A 15624-nucleotide genomic window follows, 5' to 3' on the forward strand; every position below is an offset into this window, starting at 1 on the left:
TCTCTCTACCCATGCCCCATGGTCAGGGAGAAAAGAAGCCAAGCCAGCATCCGTCCCAGCTCTTTATTGAAAGGGAAAGTAAGATGGAAGGGGTCCCGAGTGGGGAAGGGGTGTGGGGCACAGGGGCAGTAGTGCCTGCCTGGTCTGGGAGAACAGAGGACACTCCCAAGAGATCCCTCCAGGGTGGAGTTGCGACGGAGAGGGGGAGGGTAGGGGCGGGATCCGTGGGCTCCTCTCTCCAGCTGTCTTGGAGCTCCCTCTAGTGGTAAGAACGGAGGTGATGCATCTGGCTGGAGAGCCTGCGGGATGAAGGTTCTGGTGCCCCCAGGAGGACGCATTATGTTACAGGGTAAGGTCAGTACCTGTGGGTGATGGTTACTAAGTGGGCGGATTTTGAAGGGCAAAGACATCCCAGTTCTCCTGCCCCTCGGCTCTAAGAGACCATTTAAATGCATGTCCAAATTCTCTTCTGAGCTACCTAGGACCATCAGGCCTCCAACCAGGCTCCCTGGACCACCTGCTTCCCACCACTGGAGGTCCCCTGGAAGCCAGGAAAGTGTCCGGCAGGTCCCCTGTTCCAGCCATAGAACAAGAGCTGGCCCAAGAGGAGGCAGAAGATGTGGGTCCCCACTCCCGCGGACTGCCAGCTTTCCTCAGCCACCTCGTCTGTAAACTGAGGTTAATAAGAGCCCATCATGGGCCAGACTCAGGGGCTCTGAGGCCAAAACGCACAGAAAACAATCTGTAGGAGGTGACTGCTTCTGCATCATCCTGGAAGGGAAGTCCCACTGAGCGCTCTTGACCCATCCGCAGGCATGCTGGAGCAGCTGACAGAGGAAGGGGTCAGAGGATGAGAATGACTCCACTACGCACCCCCCCCACACACTTTGTCTATGGTAATGCTTATATCTGGGGAGAGGAAAGTCATGGAACTCTAGAATCTGATCCAAACCCATCATAGTATGGAGACAGGAACTGATGGTCTGAAAGGAATAGGGGCTTCCCCGGGTCACACAGAGTAGAGTGGGGATAGATTGAGAGGGAAGTTTTCTGCTCCTGAAGGGTCTTGGGAAGGAAGGGTAGGTGGGAAGTTTTGGGAGGACCTGGGGAAAGTTGGCATCTTGGAGGAATTGGGGCCTAATCCCTGGGAAGGGGCACTGGGATTTGAGCTCCAGACTCTCTTGACCTGGAGTTGGGTCTTCTGATAGGTGGAAGGGGCCCCGTTGAAGGGGAGAAGTTAGGGAGACAACTGGAGGGTCGGGTGTGGTGGGACAGAGTAATGGTCCAGACCCCAGGTCTGGCTCCTCCTCTGGCCTTGTGGGCAGCTCAGGAGTCCCGCTTGGGCTGGATGGTCTGCACAGAGGATTGCCCAAAGGGGCTGGCAGGTGGTGAAAACCAACACTGGCCATTGGCATCGCGGAAGATGGGGGACAGCTGCTGCTCTGGCTCGTCCCCGAAGATCTCCACATGGCCATCAGCTTCGGTGTCCAAGGGTTCTGCCTTGGTGTCCTGGCTCAGCCAGCCAGTCATGGCCCAGAGCAGGCAAATGGCCAGCAGGATCCCAGCCGCCATGCAGAGAGCTGTGCCTGCCAAGCGGCAGATGCTCAGGGCCTGGTTGTAATCAGCTGCTCGCTGATCCAACACCAGGAATTCCCCCTCTCCGATGCCCTCCAGCTTGGGGGGCACTGCATAGCCGGTGGTCAGGGCCGCCACACCCAGCAGCAGAAGCAGGGTTCCCGAAGACAGACTGATCTGGAGAGAGGCAGACAGATTGGGAGGTAGTCAGGGTGAGCCTGACTGGTGATCCCAACTAGACTTAACAGTAACAACTTGGTCTAACCTTAAGAGATGGGAATCACAGGAGAGTCACAGAATATACTTCCTAAGATCGAACTGATGAGGGGCACAAACTGTCATGTTCTACTTGGAGTCTTGAAACCCCTAGATCAATGTCTTTCCAACTCCCACTTAGCAGTAGGTTTTTCCAGTACCTTGAGTTTCTTTCCATCATTATTTGGGTCCCATCTCATCTCTGTATCCTGTCTGCCCCCTTCCTGCAGTTGGGATAACTCCTACACATCCCTCAGATCTCATCTCAAATTCACCTCCTCAGGGAAGCCTTCTGGGATGCCCCTGGCCTGGGTCAGGTCCCCTGCTTTGCATTTGTACAAACACTGTGCACATTTTTTCCTCAGTGCACTCACCATGGTGCACACTTGAACATGGACTTTCATTACTATGTAAGTGATATCTGCCTGTCCCACTGGAATGAGAGACTGGAGAGCCATGAGAACAGACACTGTCTGTTTTGGGTCACTAGGTGTCTTCCTAGCACGATGCTGGTACAGAGCAGTAGCTGAGTGGATGTTTGCAGAATGACTACGTGAACCACAGCTAGGAGCTCCTAGAGGAGAGGGACCACATCTTAAATTCTCTGTCCTCAAGAGCCTAGCACATTGCCTGACAATTAGAAGATTCTCAAAGTTTTAAAATACGTACTCACTTTCTCCTGGGAGTCTTCCCTGCTCACCCCAGGTCCTGAGAACATTTCCCTTCCTGGCACCCTCTGATCACTTGGCCTGAAGTCTCTAGATCTTTACACTTTGCCTCCCCAGTAGAGTGAAGCCCTTTGAAAGCCAAGGGGAAGGGCTCTTTGCCCCAATCACCTTATAGTATTTAGCAAAGAGCTATGCCCGTTGTAGGGACTCAGCTTACTGCCACTTCCACCCCTTTCCCAACACTCTGCACCCTCACTGACCACTCTCCCTGGCTGTTGGAGACACTCACTGTTCCTCTCCTCCACTGCCCCAATGTGTCATTGAGAAGCCACAGGAAGAGTTAGCTGAGATGAACTCCACTTCCTTACAGTCAGTGTATACTGTGCCCTCTGGCCATAGTAATTAGTTTAGAGACAGGCAAGTGATCCAATCAGAGCCAATGCAATGCTTGACAGGACTCCTGGAAATGGAAAGCAGTGTTTCTTTTCTGAAGGAAATATTGGAGGAAATTCTGATTTCCTGCGGATGGTGTGGAGTGAAAATGCTGAGAGTCAGAATGGTAGCAGCTACTTGGAGAACATGTGCATAGATTCTGAAGCTAAAGGGGCCACGTGGGCAGGGGTACCATGGGGAACCTGAAGACTAAGAGAAATCTTGAACTGCTGGATTGAACTTTGCCTGAAGTTGCTCAATCTCTGGTCTTTTCAATAAAGTGAGCGGTATTTTCCCTTCCTTGTTTAAGCCCACTTGAGGTTTTTTGTTTTGTTTTGTTTTTTAAGATTTTCTTTTTAGGTAATCTCTATCCCCAGTGTGGAGCTCAAACCTACAACCCCAAGATCAAGAGTCTCACGTTCTACCAACCGAGCCAGCCAGGTGCCCCAAATTTGTACGGTTTTGAATGACTTATCAACAGTAGTCATTTGCCAATTTTTTAAAAAGTAGGCTCCACATCCAATGTGGGGCTGAACTCACGACCGTGAGATCAAGAGTCACACACTCTACCAGCTGAGTCAGCCAGGTGTCCCCTAATTGGGTTTTTGTTGCTTCTACCTGTTGTACCATCTCTTTTTCCATTCACTGATCCCATTTCCTCCCTGCAGCCCCGAGAAATCCCAGAAGTTGCTCCTCCTCTGGCCTTACCTTCCAGCACAGTGTGGGCCAGGGTCGGCGGGGACACAGGATGGGAGGCCCCTCAGGGTCATCGCTGAGGGCCGCACCTGCACAGTCTTCGTAGAAGAGGTGCAGGTAGGAGCGGACCCCATACCATTTGCCATCTTCTACCTTGGGGCCGCGGCTACAGCTGCAGGAACGGTCACAGCCTTGCATTGTGGATCTCTGTGGGGGGAAGCAAGGTGCAGACAGGGGGAGAGATCCGTGAGACCCTCCCACACCCCCGGAATCTTTGTGCGTCATCCGCTTTTCCTCCTATTTTAGATAACCCACGCTCATAACGCAGCCTGGCCTTCTAGGTACTGGTTTGTCTTTCCCTAAGTACGCTGTGAATGAGCCAGCGCATAGGGGCACTAAGGCCAGTGCTTAACAATTATAGATGCCAGTAAATATGCTTGTTTAATCTGGAGGCCACCCAGTGGCTGGGACTGTGGGTTCTGGGGGTCTGACTGTCTGGATCGGAATCCCAGGTCTGGATCGGAATCCCAGATCTACCACTTCCTGGCTGTGTGACCTTAGACAAGTGCTTTCACCTCTCTGAAACTTGGTTTCCTTACCTGTAGAGCAGGGCTAATAATCACCCCTGCTTTACTATATCTGAGGCCAAGGAATGGCACCAGTTGTCATTACCATTACTGTAATTTCTTCCTTATTATTTTTATTCTAAACTTTTTGAGCCCTGTATCTGGAGTAAGAGGTTCTCATCCCCACCTCCTCTCAAAATCTTCCCCTCTTCCCGGTACTCTTGGGGGTAACTGTCATGACTGACACTTGTCCAATCAGGCTGAGCTCTCAAGGTGCAAGGCTCTAAAAAAAATCCTACCCGGGGATGCCCCCCACAAGGCAAGAGCCTCCAAGTCCCAAATCATCTTGACTCCAAAGGAGGTGAAAGCCAGGGTCCCTCTTAGTCTCAGGGTGTGTTTGTTTTTGTTTTTGTTTTTTTGAGGATTTTTCACAAGCAGGAGGAGTGGGAGAGGGAGAGGCAAGCTCCCCGCTGAGCAGGGAGCACGATGCAGGGCTTGATCCCAGGACGGTGGGATCATGACCAGAGCAGAAGGAAGGCAGATGCTTAACAACTGAGCCACCCAGGCATCCCTTGGGGGGTGTTTAGATTTCTAGGGAAACCTATCTAAGAACCCCTCCTTTTAGAATAATACCCTTTTTTATTGAGGTATACTTGGCATATAACATCGTATTCGTTTCAGGTATACAACATGATTGGGTATTTGTAATGATCACCATAATAAGTCTAGTTAACCTCTGTCACCATACCTAGTTACCAATAAATGTCCTTCCTTGTGAGAAAACCTTTAAGATCTACTCTCTTGGCAACGTTCAGATATGCAATACAGTATTATTAACTATAGTCACCAGGCTACACATTATATCCTCATGACTTATTTATTTTGTAAATGGAGTTTGTACCTTTGACCCCCTTCACACATTTTGCCCTGCCTCTGGCAACCACTTACCTTAAGAATCTCCCTTTTAACAGATGGAGACACTGAGGGCTTGGTAATGGAAAGTACTTGTGTATCTACACATGGAGAGGACTAAAACCAAAGTGGGGGATGAGGAGAAGGGTGGGTTTGGGGAGGGGAGTTGTTTGTACTGGGAAAGGACTGGGGTCCTGCATCAGCACCCCTGAGCAGCTTCAAACAAAATAAAGCAATGAGCGGGGTGCCTGGGGGCCTCAGTTGGTGGAGCTTCCGACTCTTGACTTCAGCTCAGGTCATTATCTCAAGGGTCATGAGATTAAGCCCCCACGGGCTCGGCATGCAGTGTCTCTTGAGATTCTCTCTTTCCCTCTCCCTCTACCCCTTGCCCTGCTCATGCGCACGCTCTCTCTTTCTCACTAGATACATAAAATCTTAAAAAATAATAATAAAGCAATGTGCTTACACTGAAGGACAAGACAAATTTCTGGACCTCCCCCCAATTTCCAATCAGATGTAGCTTTCAATCTCCTGCACAGAGAGACTCACTAGCACACACATACCCATATAGCACAGAGAGGCAGGCATATACACACACACACACAAATCAAACAGAGACATACCACAGACTGATGCACAGACACACACACCTGAGACACACACCAACATGGATACACAAACATAACAGAGACATACCGAGACAGGCACATATATACTACCTAGAGACATATTCAGATAGACACACATAGCACCGAGAAACAGACACACAGACACACTACACACAAAGACACTCCACGGAGAAACTCACACATAGATACACACACACACACACACACACACACACACACACAGACACAGAGCCAAAGTGTGTGTTGGGGTGATTCTTGGAGCCCCCACGGATCCACACAAGCGCCAGAAGTTCTCTTCTTATAACCTGTCTATAAATCGCAGTTCTTCACAACTGTTACCCATAACTCAGGGAAAAAGAGAAGAAAAGGAAAAGACAAGGAAAAAAAAAAAAGTTTTGGACAGAGAATGGAAAAAGACACAGACCAAAAACGAAAGATAAGGAAGAAGACAAGTGGTCCCGCGAGAGAGTAGGAATCTCCCTGGGAGGAGGGTGGGGCGGGGCCCCGAGGGGGTGTGGCCACTGCAGGGACCGCCCCCGGCCCGGGCCCTCGGGAGGCCTGGGTGGGGAGAATGAATGGGGGCTTGGGGGCAGTCAGAGTCAAAGCTGCAACTATTAATTAAAGACCTAGGGGAGGGGGCAGGGAAGAGAGGCTCGGGAATTGTAGGTCTGGGTTAGCTCCTCCCCTGCAATTCACCGTCCCTCAACCTCAAATATACCTAATCACTCAATCTTGCTGGTACTGGAGAAGGAAGGTGACCTTGACGCAGCCTCCCGCTAGGTCTGGCCCCTCCTCCTCCCGTGTTAAGGTTGCTAGAAGACGGTCTGGCAGTCAGGGGGAGGGAGAGAGAGGATGCTCCGGACACCGCGCGAGTACCCGGGACGTGGGTTGCCATGGGAACCGCTGGGGAGGTGTCCCTAGGCGAGGGGAGGGGGGGAAGGAGCTTAGTATGAAAGGAGCGGGAAGAGGAGGGGGGCTACAGGGTCGGAGCGGGGAGACTGCGGCGGAGGCGAGCAGAGGGAGAAGTACGCGAAGGTGATAGGCGCAAGGGCCTGAAGATGGTTGGAACCTATTGCCTGAAGGGCCTCATTCAGTTCTCCTTTCCAGACCCCAATCTGGACCCCCACTGCCCACAACAGTGTCCGGCGCTGCCGGAGATGGGAGAAGGGGCGCCCTCTTGGGGGGCAAGGCCAGGGAAATCGGGCCAATTCCTCCCTCTCGCTACCGCACCGCTGTTTCTGATAGGACCACCAGTTCCCTGGCCGAGATAAACCGTATCATTTCCCCCAGGGGAAAGGGGGAAACTGAGGCACGGAAGGGTGGGAATAGGTTTTTAATCAAGAGGTGGGTGGGGGTCTTGTCCTCCGAAGCCTCTGCCCATCCTCTCAGCATTGAGGTATCTCTGGGAGACGGGGCTGGTGAGATCTCTGCCCCCTACGACTTTCCTGGGACCTCACCTCCCAAAGCTCGAGGCACACCAAGGCTTGGGCGCCGCCGTCCCGTCCGAGGTTGGACGTGGCGGGGCTGGGGATGCGGGCTGAGGTGGGGTTCCCCGGAACCCAGGAGAAGGAGGGGTGGGGGTCGGGGCGCGCGCGTGGAGCCGGGCTGAGCTCACCTCTCTGCCTGCTGTCTCCGCCGAGCGGGAGCCAGAGCGAGAGCCGAACAGTAGCTGGTTCTGTCGGCGCCTGCGCCGCAGTCGGGGGGCGGGGGTGATACGGGGCTGGGGGGTGAGGCGGGGGCACCCGCCAGCCCCAAGGGCTGGCTCTGCAGATTGCGGACCCCTTCAGAATGAGAGCCCCTATCTCCTTCCAGAGTTCCCTTCTCTCTCTGAGACCCCAGGCCGCTCGCGGAAACCCTATCGCCTCCCCAGAACGCACCCACTCTTGCAGTCCCTCAAACTCCTGATCCGACTCTCCAACACTCCCTTAATCTCCCACCCCTCTCCCTGAAGACCCTTGCTTCACGGAGCCGTCATTTCCTCATTGTATCCTCTCTGGGTCTCCATCCCCTTCATGGAGCCCCTCACCATAAGTGTACAAGTGCTCATCTTGCTGAGCCCACCCCCCCCACTTTCTCCACAGATTCCAGTCTCTCTCTCTCTCTCTCTTTCTCAGCCCTCACCCTCTCTCTCTCAGGAGCCCCCTACCTCTTACTGAGGCCCTCACCTGTCACCGAATCCCTCATCCTCTCTCCATTCTCTTTCCCTCTTTGAGCCACTGACCCTTGCTAAGACTCAGCTCCTCTTATCTCGAAAAGGAAGTTGAGGCTGGGGAGAAGGGATTGGGAGAGAAACTTCCGTTCCTTCCAGAGGGGAAGCCTCCCTTGTTCTCTCTCCTAACCTACCGTCAGTTCTGCCCCAGGCAGTGTGTGCCTTGTGGCCCCTCTCTCTGGAGAACCAACCCTTGCCAGACAACTGTGTCTACTTCATTCCTTGTCATGAGCCCACAGCCTTGATTTTGTCTTACACTTGCTGTGTGGTCTTATGAAAGTCACAGCACTGCTCTGAGCTTCATCAAACCCCATTGCACACACATGCCTTCACCCCAGTGGTTGCCTTAAGCAACCATTCTGTCTTTCCACGTGCTGGGGGCTGGGGATACAGAGATGAATGAATTCCAAGATGAGGCCAGAACTTTTTCATTCACTGTTGTATCCCAGAGAGTTGTGTCATGTTTGGCGTTGACTAGGCAGCTCAATTGATATTAACTGAACATAGACTAGTAATAATAATAAATATATGGTTTGTTATGTGCAAAGGGCTTGTCTAAGTGCTTTACATGTACTACTTACTCATTTAACTGTGTGTGTGAAACAGACACAGACAGACAGAAAAAGAGACAGAGAGAAGTCCTAGAGCCCAAAACTAAAGACCTTGAGCAGTGACAGGAGATGATGCTGGAGAGGCAAGCACACATGAGACCCTTCAGGGCCTCATAAGCCAAGGTAAGGAGTTTGCAGTTCAACCCAAGGGTTGTGGGGACCCATGGAAGCTTTGGAAGGAGGGATGTGTTCTGAACTGCACACTGAAAAGATCCCTCTGGCTGCTGATCCCTCTGGAGAACAGGCTAGAATGCTTCAGAGAGGAAGCAGAGAGATCCAAGAAGAACCTCCATATCAGAGATAACTATGACTTGGCCTAGTGGGCTTGCAGAGAAATGAATGGGTCCAGGAGATGTTAGGGGGTAAAATGAACTACAGGAGAAGCCCATATAAAGTTGCCTGTCCCAGCTAGGCTTGGCCTTTGAGTCGTCCCAGTTTAGGCATCAGACAAGTGAAGAAGCAACCAGATGATTCCAGTCCGGAACTGTCTGAATCAGGTTCAGCTCTGATAATAATGGGAGAGGGGATGGAAGAGGTTCCAGAGGTGATGGGAAGGGATGAGGTCAAGTGTACAGGAGGGATAGGCTTTGAGCCAGCCCAGGAAGGATCCAGTAACCTCTGAGACCTAGGGGAAGGAGGGAAGGTGGCCACTGAGAAGAGATACAGTGTGGTGGTTATGTGTTGAACTCTGCCTGAAACAGACCCAGGTTTGAATCTTGGTTCTGCCACTCACTGTTTGCATGATTTAACTTCTCTGAGCCTCTGTTTCCCTGACCACGAAATAGAGATAAGATTAGTGGTTGCTTCTCAGAGGGTTTATAAGAGTGAAATGAGATGTGCATTGAAGACCCTTAGTGAAGCACCTTGGCACAGAGTCAGACCTCAACAAATGATTGTTGTTGCTACTGCTATTATTGGTGCATTAATTTATAGGTAAGGAGGGCAGGGAGTTGAATGACAAGACATCTGATAAATTGAATGCTCTGGAGAAAAACAAGAAGAATCATCTATTAAGAAAGAATGGTTTTAGGGGTGCCTGGCCAGCTCAGTCGGTAGAGCATGTGACTCTTGATCTTGGGGTTGTGAGTTTGAGCCCCAGGCTGGGTGCAGCAATTAAATGTAAATTATTAAAAAAGAAAAAGAAGAGAAAGGTTTTAGTTCAACAGGAGGCTTAAAAAGGGTGGTGAGACAGATACAAAAGGCCATATGTTGTATGTTTCCATATAGATGAAATAGCCAGAGTCAGAAAATCCATAGAGGCAGAAAACAGATTAGTGTTTCCTAGGGGGTGGGGAAAGGGAGGAATGAGGAATGACTGCTCTATGGGTTTCCTTTTAGAGTAATAGAAATATTCTGGACTAGATAGTGGTGATGGGTGCACAATTCTGTGAATGTACCATCACTAATGACAATTTTATGTTATGTAAGTTTTACCACAATCATTTCAAAATGTGGTCAAGATTTGGAATAATCAATAATGATGATGGTGGTGGTGGTAACAGATGTTACTTACTGAGCATTTACTAGGTGCCAGCGTAATTTATCTTCTCAATAACCTTATGAGGTCACTTGCCTGAGATCACCCACCTGAGGTCATTCAGTCACGGTGCAGAAGAATCTGAATTTGCTCTGGTGGCTCTGAGGCCATGATCTATAGAGGCAATGGCGTGCATGGCTGTGACTTTCTCTGGCAGTGTCAGGAGAAACGGAAATGAAGGGGGCTGCTGGTACTCCGGTTCTTGGGTGAGGGGGTTCTCCTGGACAGGTGGGACAGAAAAGAGGGGTGAATGGGAATGCAGAGGGGTAAACAGATCCCATAATGAACCTCAGGATGGATCCTGGCTCAGTGGGGAAGGATGCCAAAGGCAGCTGAGAAAGAGAGCAGATGGATCTGGAGAAGATGCAGGGATTCCAGACGGAGGAGCTCAATGAAGTCCAAAAATAGGTATATGGGAAGAAAGGGAGCCTGAGGTCAGAGTGTGGGATGTTGTAGTTAAACATTTTAGATGTAGAACTCTGTAAGAGATGAGAAGGTTTACTAAGCCAGTGCTATCCAACAGAAGTTTCTACAAAGGTGGGAATGGTCTAGATCTGTGCTCTCTGAACAGAACCACTGGCCATATTTGGCTATTAAGCATTTGAAATGTGGCTAGTGAGGCTGATGATTGAACTCTAAATTTTATTTAACCTTAATTACTTTATTTACTTCTTTATTTTTAAGTACGCTCTACGTCCAACATGGGGCTTGAACTCACAGCCCTGACATCAAGAGTCACACGCTCTACCCTCTGAGCTAGCCAGGTGCCCCCTGACCATAATTACTTTAAACTCAAGTTAAAATAGCCACATGCCGCTAATGGTCATCATATTGGACAGTCATGTGTCAGTAGGACAAATCTTGCTGCCAGGGCCCTACTTTGAGCATGACTGTCATCTCAGACCCCCATCATCCAACCCCTTTTACCTAGTTTTTTTGCCCTGCCCTGTAGTGGTCTCTTCTCTACATTGTAGCCACAGTGATCCTTAAAGCAAGAGTCAGATTCTCATATAGGAGTCTCATTCCCTGGTCAAAACCCTCTAATGACATCTCATCTTACTCAGGGCAAAAGGAGAAAACTGTGGTGGATTAAAGATGGCCACAAACTCTTTGTCACTCTGCCCTTCAAAAGGTGGCGTTTCTTGCTCCTCAACCTGAGCTGGCCCTGCCATTGCTTCAACTAACCAAACATGGCAAAAGCAAGGCTGTGTCTGTTCTGGACTTAGCTTTCAAGAAGACCAGCTTCCTCTTCCCTCCTCTTGGAACACTCACTCTGGAAAGCTCCCTCTTGGACCCCAGTCCCCATGCCAAAGAAGCCCAAACCACATGGAGAGGTCCCATGCTGGTGCTCCAGCTGACAGTGCCGGCCAGACCTCCAGCCCATAGCCAGCACCAAATACTGTATCAGTTGGCATGGTGTGAGCGAGTCCTCTCGGACATGTCCACCCACTTGAGCCCCCAGATGACATCACGTGAGCAGAAGAGCTATCCCACTGAATCCCATAAACCCACAGGATCGTGAAAGATAATAGAACAATGTTAAGCTGCTAAGTTGAAAGATGGTGTGTTACACAGCAATGACTATCCCAAACCAGTTCTTTTTTTTTTTTTTTAAAGATTTTATTTCTTTGTTTGACAGATACAGAGAGAGAGCGAGTGAGCAAGCACAAACAGGCGGAACTGCAGGCAGAGGGAAAGGGAGAAGCAGGTTCCCTCTGGAGCAGGGAGCCCGACGTGAGACTCCATCACAGGACACTGGGATCATGACCCAAGTTGAAGGCGGATGCTTAACTGACTGAGCCACCCAGGCACCTCCAAACCACTTCTTACTAGGACCTATGATTGCCCTTTCCCCACAACCTTACTTACCTCAGTGTTCTCCTCTTCTTCCATTCCCTCACTCACCGCTCCAGCCACACCAGCATCCTTGAGTAAACTAAGCCCATCAGGCAAACCCCTATCTCAAGGTGTCAGAGCCTTTGTACTTGTTTCTCTGCTTTATTGCTCCTTCTCCAGCTATCTGCATGGCTAGCTTCTGGCTTTATTCAGACCTCTGCTCATAAGAGGCTTTGTTTAAACACTTTGGTAGAGACATAGACCGCTCACCAAACTTCCATGTGCATCACATACATTTCTCAGTTCCCTTGAAGTTAGACAAAACCAGGTGATTAGTTCTGGCCAATGAGATCCAGGACTCCAAAGAGATCCTTGGCCGCAGATTTTCTTGGAAGAGAAAGAGCAGAACTTAACATTCATTTAGTTAACAGAAAGCCCTGAAAACAACTGAGGGTGAGAAACTGGGTTGCTAAGAAACCTCCTAGAACGGGGGAGATGTTTGGCATCCATTGCTAGGCAACCTAAAAGAAGCCAGAGAGGCAGGTTTGGCTGCAAGCAGCTTTCCCCTCCTTTACAGAGGCTCCCTGAATGCCAGACGGGACATGCTCTTGAATGCTTCTGGTCCAACCACTTAACTGCATAGATGGGGAAACTAAGGCCTCAAAAGGCAGGATGATTAGTCCAGATTCCCTCTAATTTCTCAACAGGAGCAAAGACAAATGGCATAGGAGGACATTGTCTTGGGGAGTGGCGTGACTGAGGCAGAGCTTTAGGGCAGAGCTGGTAGCTGAAGAAGAGACTGTAAAAACCATAAAGAAGTCAACTGCAAAAGGCCTTGAATGCCAAGGCCAAGAATCTTAACCTTCATCCTGAGGTTAATGGGGAGCCCCTGAAAGGTTTCCGGAGGTAGTCACATTTGTTTTCTTTCTTTCCTTTTATTTTTTAAAAAAGATTTATTTATTATGTTTAGAGAGAGAGCAGGGAGCGGGGCAGAGGGAGAGGGAGAGAGAATCCTAAGCAGACTCCCCACTGAGGGCAGAGCTGGCCATGAGGCATGATCTCACAACCCTGAGATCATGACCTGAGCTGAAACCAAGAGTGAGAGACTTAACCAACTGAGCCATCCAGGTGCCCCAGTCATGTTTGTTTTCAAAAGACCCCTCAGGTTTGGGGGCACGTGGGTGGCACAGTCCATTAAGCTCCAGACTCTTGGTTTCTGCTCAGGTCCTGATTTCAGGGTCATGAGATCTAGCCCTGGGTCAGCTCCAGGCTCAAGATGCAAGTGTGCTTGAGTTTCTCTTTCCCTCATCCTCTGTCCACCCCACAACGCGAGCACCCATACGTGTGCACATGCTCTCTCTTTCAAATAAATAAACAGATCATTAAAATGAGCCTATGAGGGGCACCTGGGTGGCTCAGTCATTAAGCCTTTGGCTCAGGTCATGATCCCAGGGTCCTGGGATCAAGCCCCACATTGGGCTCTCTGCTCAGTGGGAAGCCTGCTTCTCCCTCTCTCACTCCCCCTGCTGTGTTCTCTTTCTCCAAATAAATAGATAAAATCTTTAAAAAAAAAAAAAAAAAAGGAGCCCATGGGCTGCAGTACAGAGATTCAGGACAAAGTCCCAATACCCTCCAGGCCTTCCTGTTCTTGCCAGTCTATCTCCTCTCTCCCTACCACCCCCGCCAGCCTACAGCCAACTCCCTTCCATGTCTCCTTCTCTTGTGGAGTCCTCTCACTTGCCATTGCTGGTGTCTGGAAAGCTTTTCCCTTCATCTGAATCTGCTTAGTCTTATTGCGCTAGTGATGACCACTGCATAACCAACTGCCCCCAAACTTAGTAGTGCGAATAACCTCAATTTCAGGATAACCATGGACTCTATGGGTCAGGAATTCAGACCGGGTAAGAGGGGATGGCTTGTCTCTGCTCCATGACGGCTGAACTCCAGCTGGGAAGACACTGCTTGAATGACTGGGGGCTAGGATCACCTGGAGACTCCGCTGCTCACAAGTCCAGCACCCAAGGAGGGATCTGGATCACCTGGAGCACCTATGGGGAGGCTCTGCACCTGTTTTGGGCTTCTTCATTGCATGACCATCTTAGGGGTGTTGGACTTCTTATTTGGTGGCTCAGTGTAGAAACCTGTAGCATCTTTCTGCTACATTCTATTGGTTATGAGTGGATTGTGAAGGCAGCCCAGACTCAAGAGGAAGGAAATTTATGGAAAGAATGTCAAAGAACTTGTAGCCATGTTCTAAAATCACAACAACCTACTGAGGTCTTGGTCACAGCTTAAACATCACCTTCTCCATGAAGTGACCTGACCATGCCCTGCTCCATGTCTGTGTGCCCCCAGCCCCACTGTCCATCTCCATCAGTGCATTTCCATCCCTCTGTTGATGTGTCTTTCTCCTCCTTGGGAGTTAAGTTCAGTGAAGACAGGCCATGTCTGTCTTTTTCATCTTTGTACGCCAGCACCCAGCACAGAGCCTGGCAAAGCAGACCCTTAATAAATATTTGTTGACTGGGTGAGTGAAGGAGTGATTGAATGAGCTAAGGCAAGGAGTCCAATCCAGAAGCCATTCCTTCCTTGTGAAGCTGATATACTAATTAGAGGGAGAGATACAAAATTGAAACTGTATATGATAAATACCACAGCGATAAATGCTATTAAGAAAAATAAAGCAAAGTAAGGGGATAGCCTAAAGGTTTATGTGTAATACTTTACAAGAATGATTAGGGAAGACCTTTTTGAGGTAGTGACATTGGAGCCAAGTGTTGAAGAAGTGAAGGAGTAAGCCATGTGGGTATCTGGGAGAAGAGCACTTCCAGCAAAGTGAACTGGAAAAGGGTTGGCTGTTCAGAAGGGCTGAAGTGGGCATGTGCTTGGTAGTTTTAGGAAACAGCAAGGAAGCCAGTGTGGCTATGGTATGGCAAGGGAAGGAAAAAGCAATAGGTGATGAATCCCACGGGGGGCCCCAAGCTAGGTTACATAGGATTTTGCAGGCCATGCTGAAGACTTTGGCTTTTAGTCTGAATGAGATGGGCACCGGTGGAAGGTTTTGAGAAGTGGGACATCATCTGATTTGTAGTCTAACCAGATCCCTCTGGCTGCTGTGGATAATAAGACTGTGATTGAGGCAAAGGAGAAAGCAAGGAGTCCAGTGAGAGGCTGGTTCAGGATACCAGGCAAGAGATTGAGGGAGACTGTGAGGGTGGCCATTGAAAGGGTGAGAAGTGATAAGGGCAGAGGACACATTTTGAAAGTAGAGCCAAGAAGCTATGGGGAAAAAGAGGAGCTAAGGATGACCAACAGGTTGTTGGCCTTTAAGTCACATGTGATGGGAAGATGTGGAGTGGGGAACAGCCTTGGAAGCACCGCAGAAACAAGAATTCATATTTAGGCATGCCAAGTTTAAGGTGCCAGTTGGACATCCCAGTGGAGATGAGGAGGAGGCAGCTAGATAGAAGAGTCTGGCAACATCAGGATGGAGATACGGACTTGAGAATCCACAGCTATGTTAAGCAGAGTTCTAAGATGGCCCCAAGATTCCCCCCCACCCCGACCCCTCCCACCGTGGTGTGCAGGATCCACATAACCTGCTATCCTCTGGGTGGGAGAGACCAGCGAGTATGATGGATGATGTCATTCTTGTGATTAGGTTACATTATATGGCAAAAGTGAAGGGATTTTGCAGA

At 49.9% G+C, this 15624-nt stretch overlaps 1 protein-coding gene across 4 annotated transcripts; it reads right to left on the bottom strand.

The window, feature by feature from the left end:
* Window positions 1-55: 55 nt before the first annotated feature.
* NRSN2 (neurensin 2) lies at window positions 56-12009 on the bottom strand. 4 transcript variants are annotated; one of them, XM_047747229.1, is made up of 3 exons: window positions 11960-12009; window positions 3639-3833; window positions 56-1752 (listed from the first exon to the last, which is right to left on the bottom strand). In XM_047747229.1, exons 1-3 carry the CDS (start codon window positions 11981-11983, stop codon window positions 1327-1329), a joined length of 645 nt encoding a protein of 214 aa, XP_047603185.1. In that variant the 5' UTR covers window positions 11984-12009; the 3' UTR covers window positions 56-1326. The 4 variants fall into 4 exon arrangements, with proteins under 4 accessions (XP_047603185.1, XP_047603188.1, XP_047603186.1 ...); XM_047747232.1 differs by lacking the exon at window positions 11960-12009 and adding an exon at window positions 7899-7918; XM_047747230.1 differs by lacking the exon at window positions 11960-12009 and adding an exon at window positions 7349-7435.
* Window positions 12010-15624: the final 3615 nt, after the last annotated feature.

The sequence above is a fragment of the Lutra lutra genome, chromosome 9 (genome assembly GCF_902655055.1).
Source record: "Lutra lutra chromosome 9, mLutLut1.2, whole genome shotgun sequence".
NCBI lineage: Eukaryota > Metazoa > Chordata > Mammalia > Carnivora > Mustelidae > Lutra > Lutra lutra.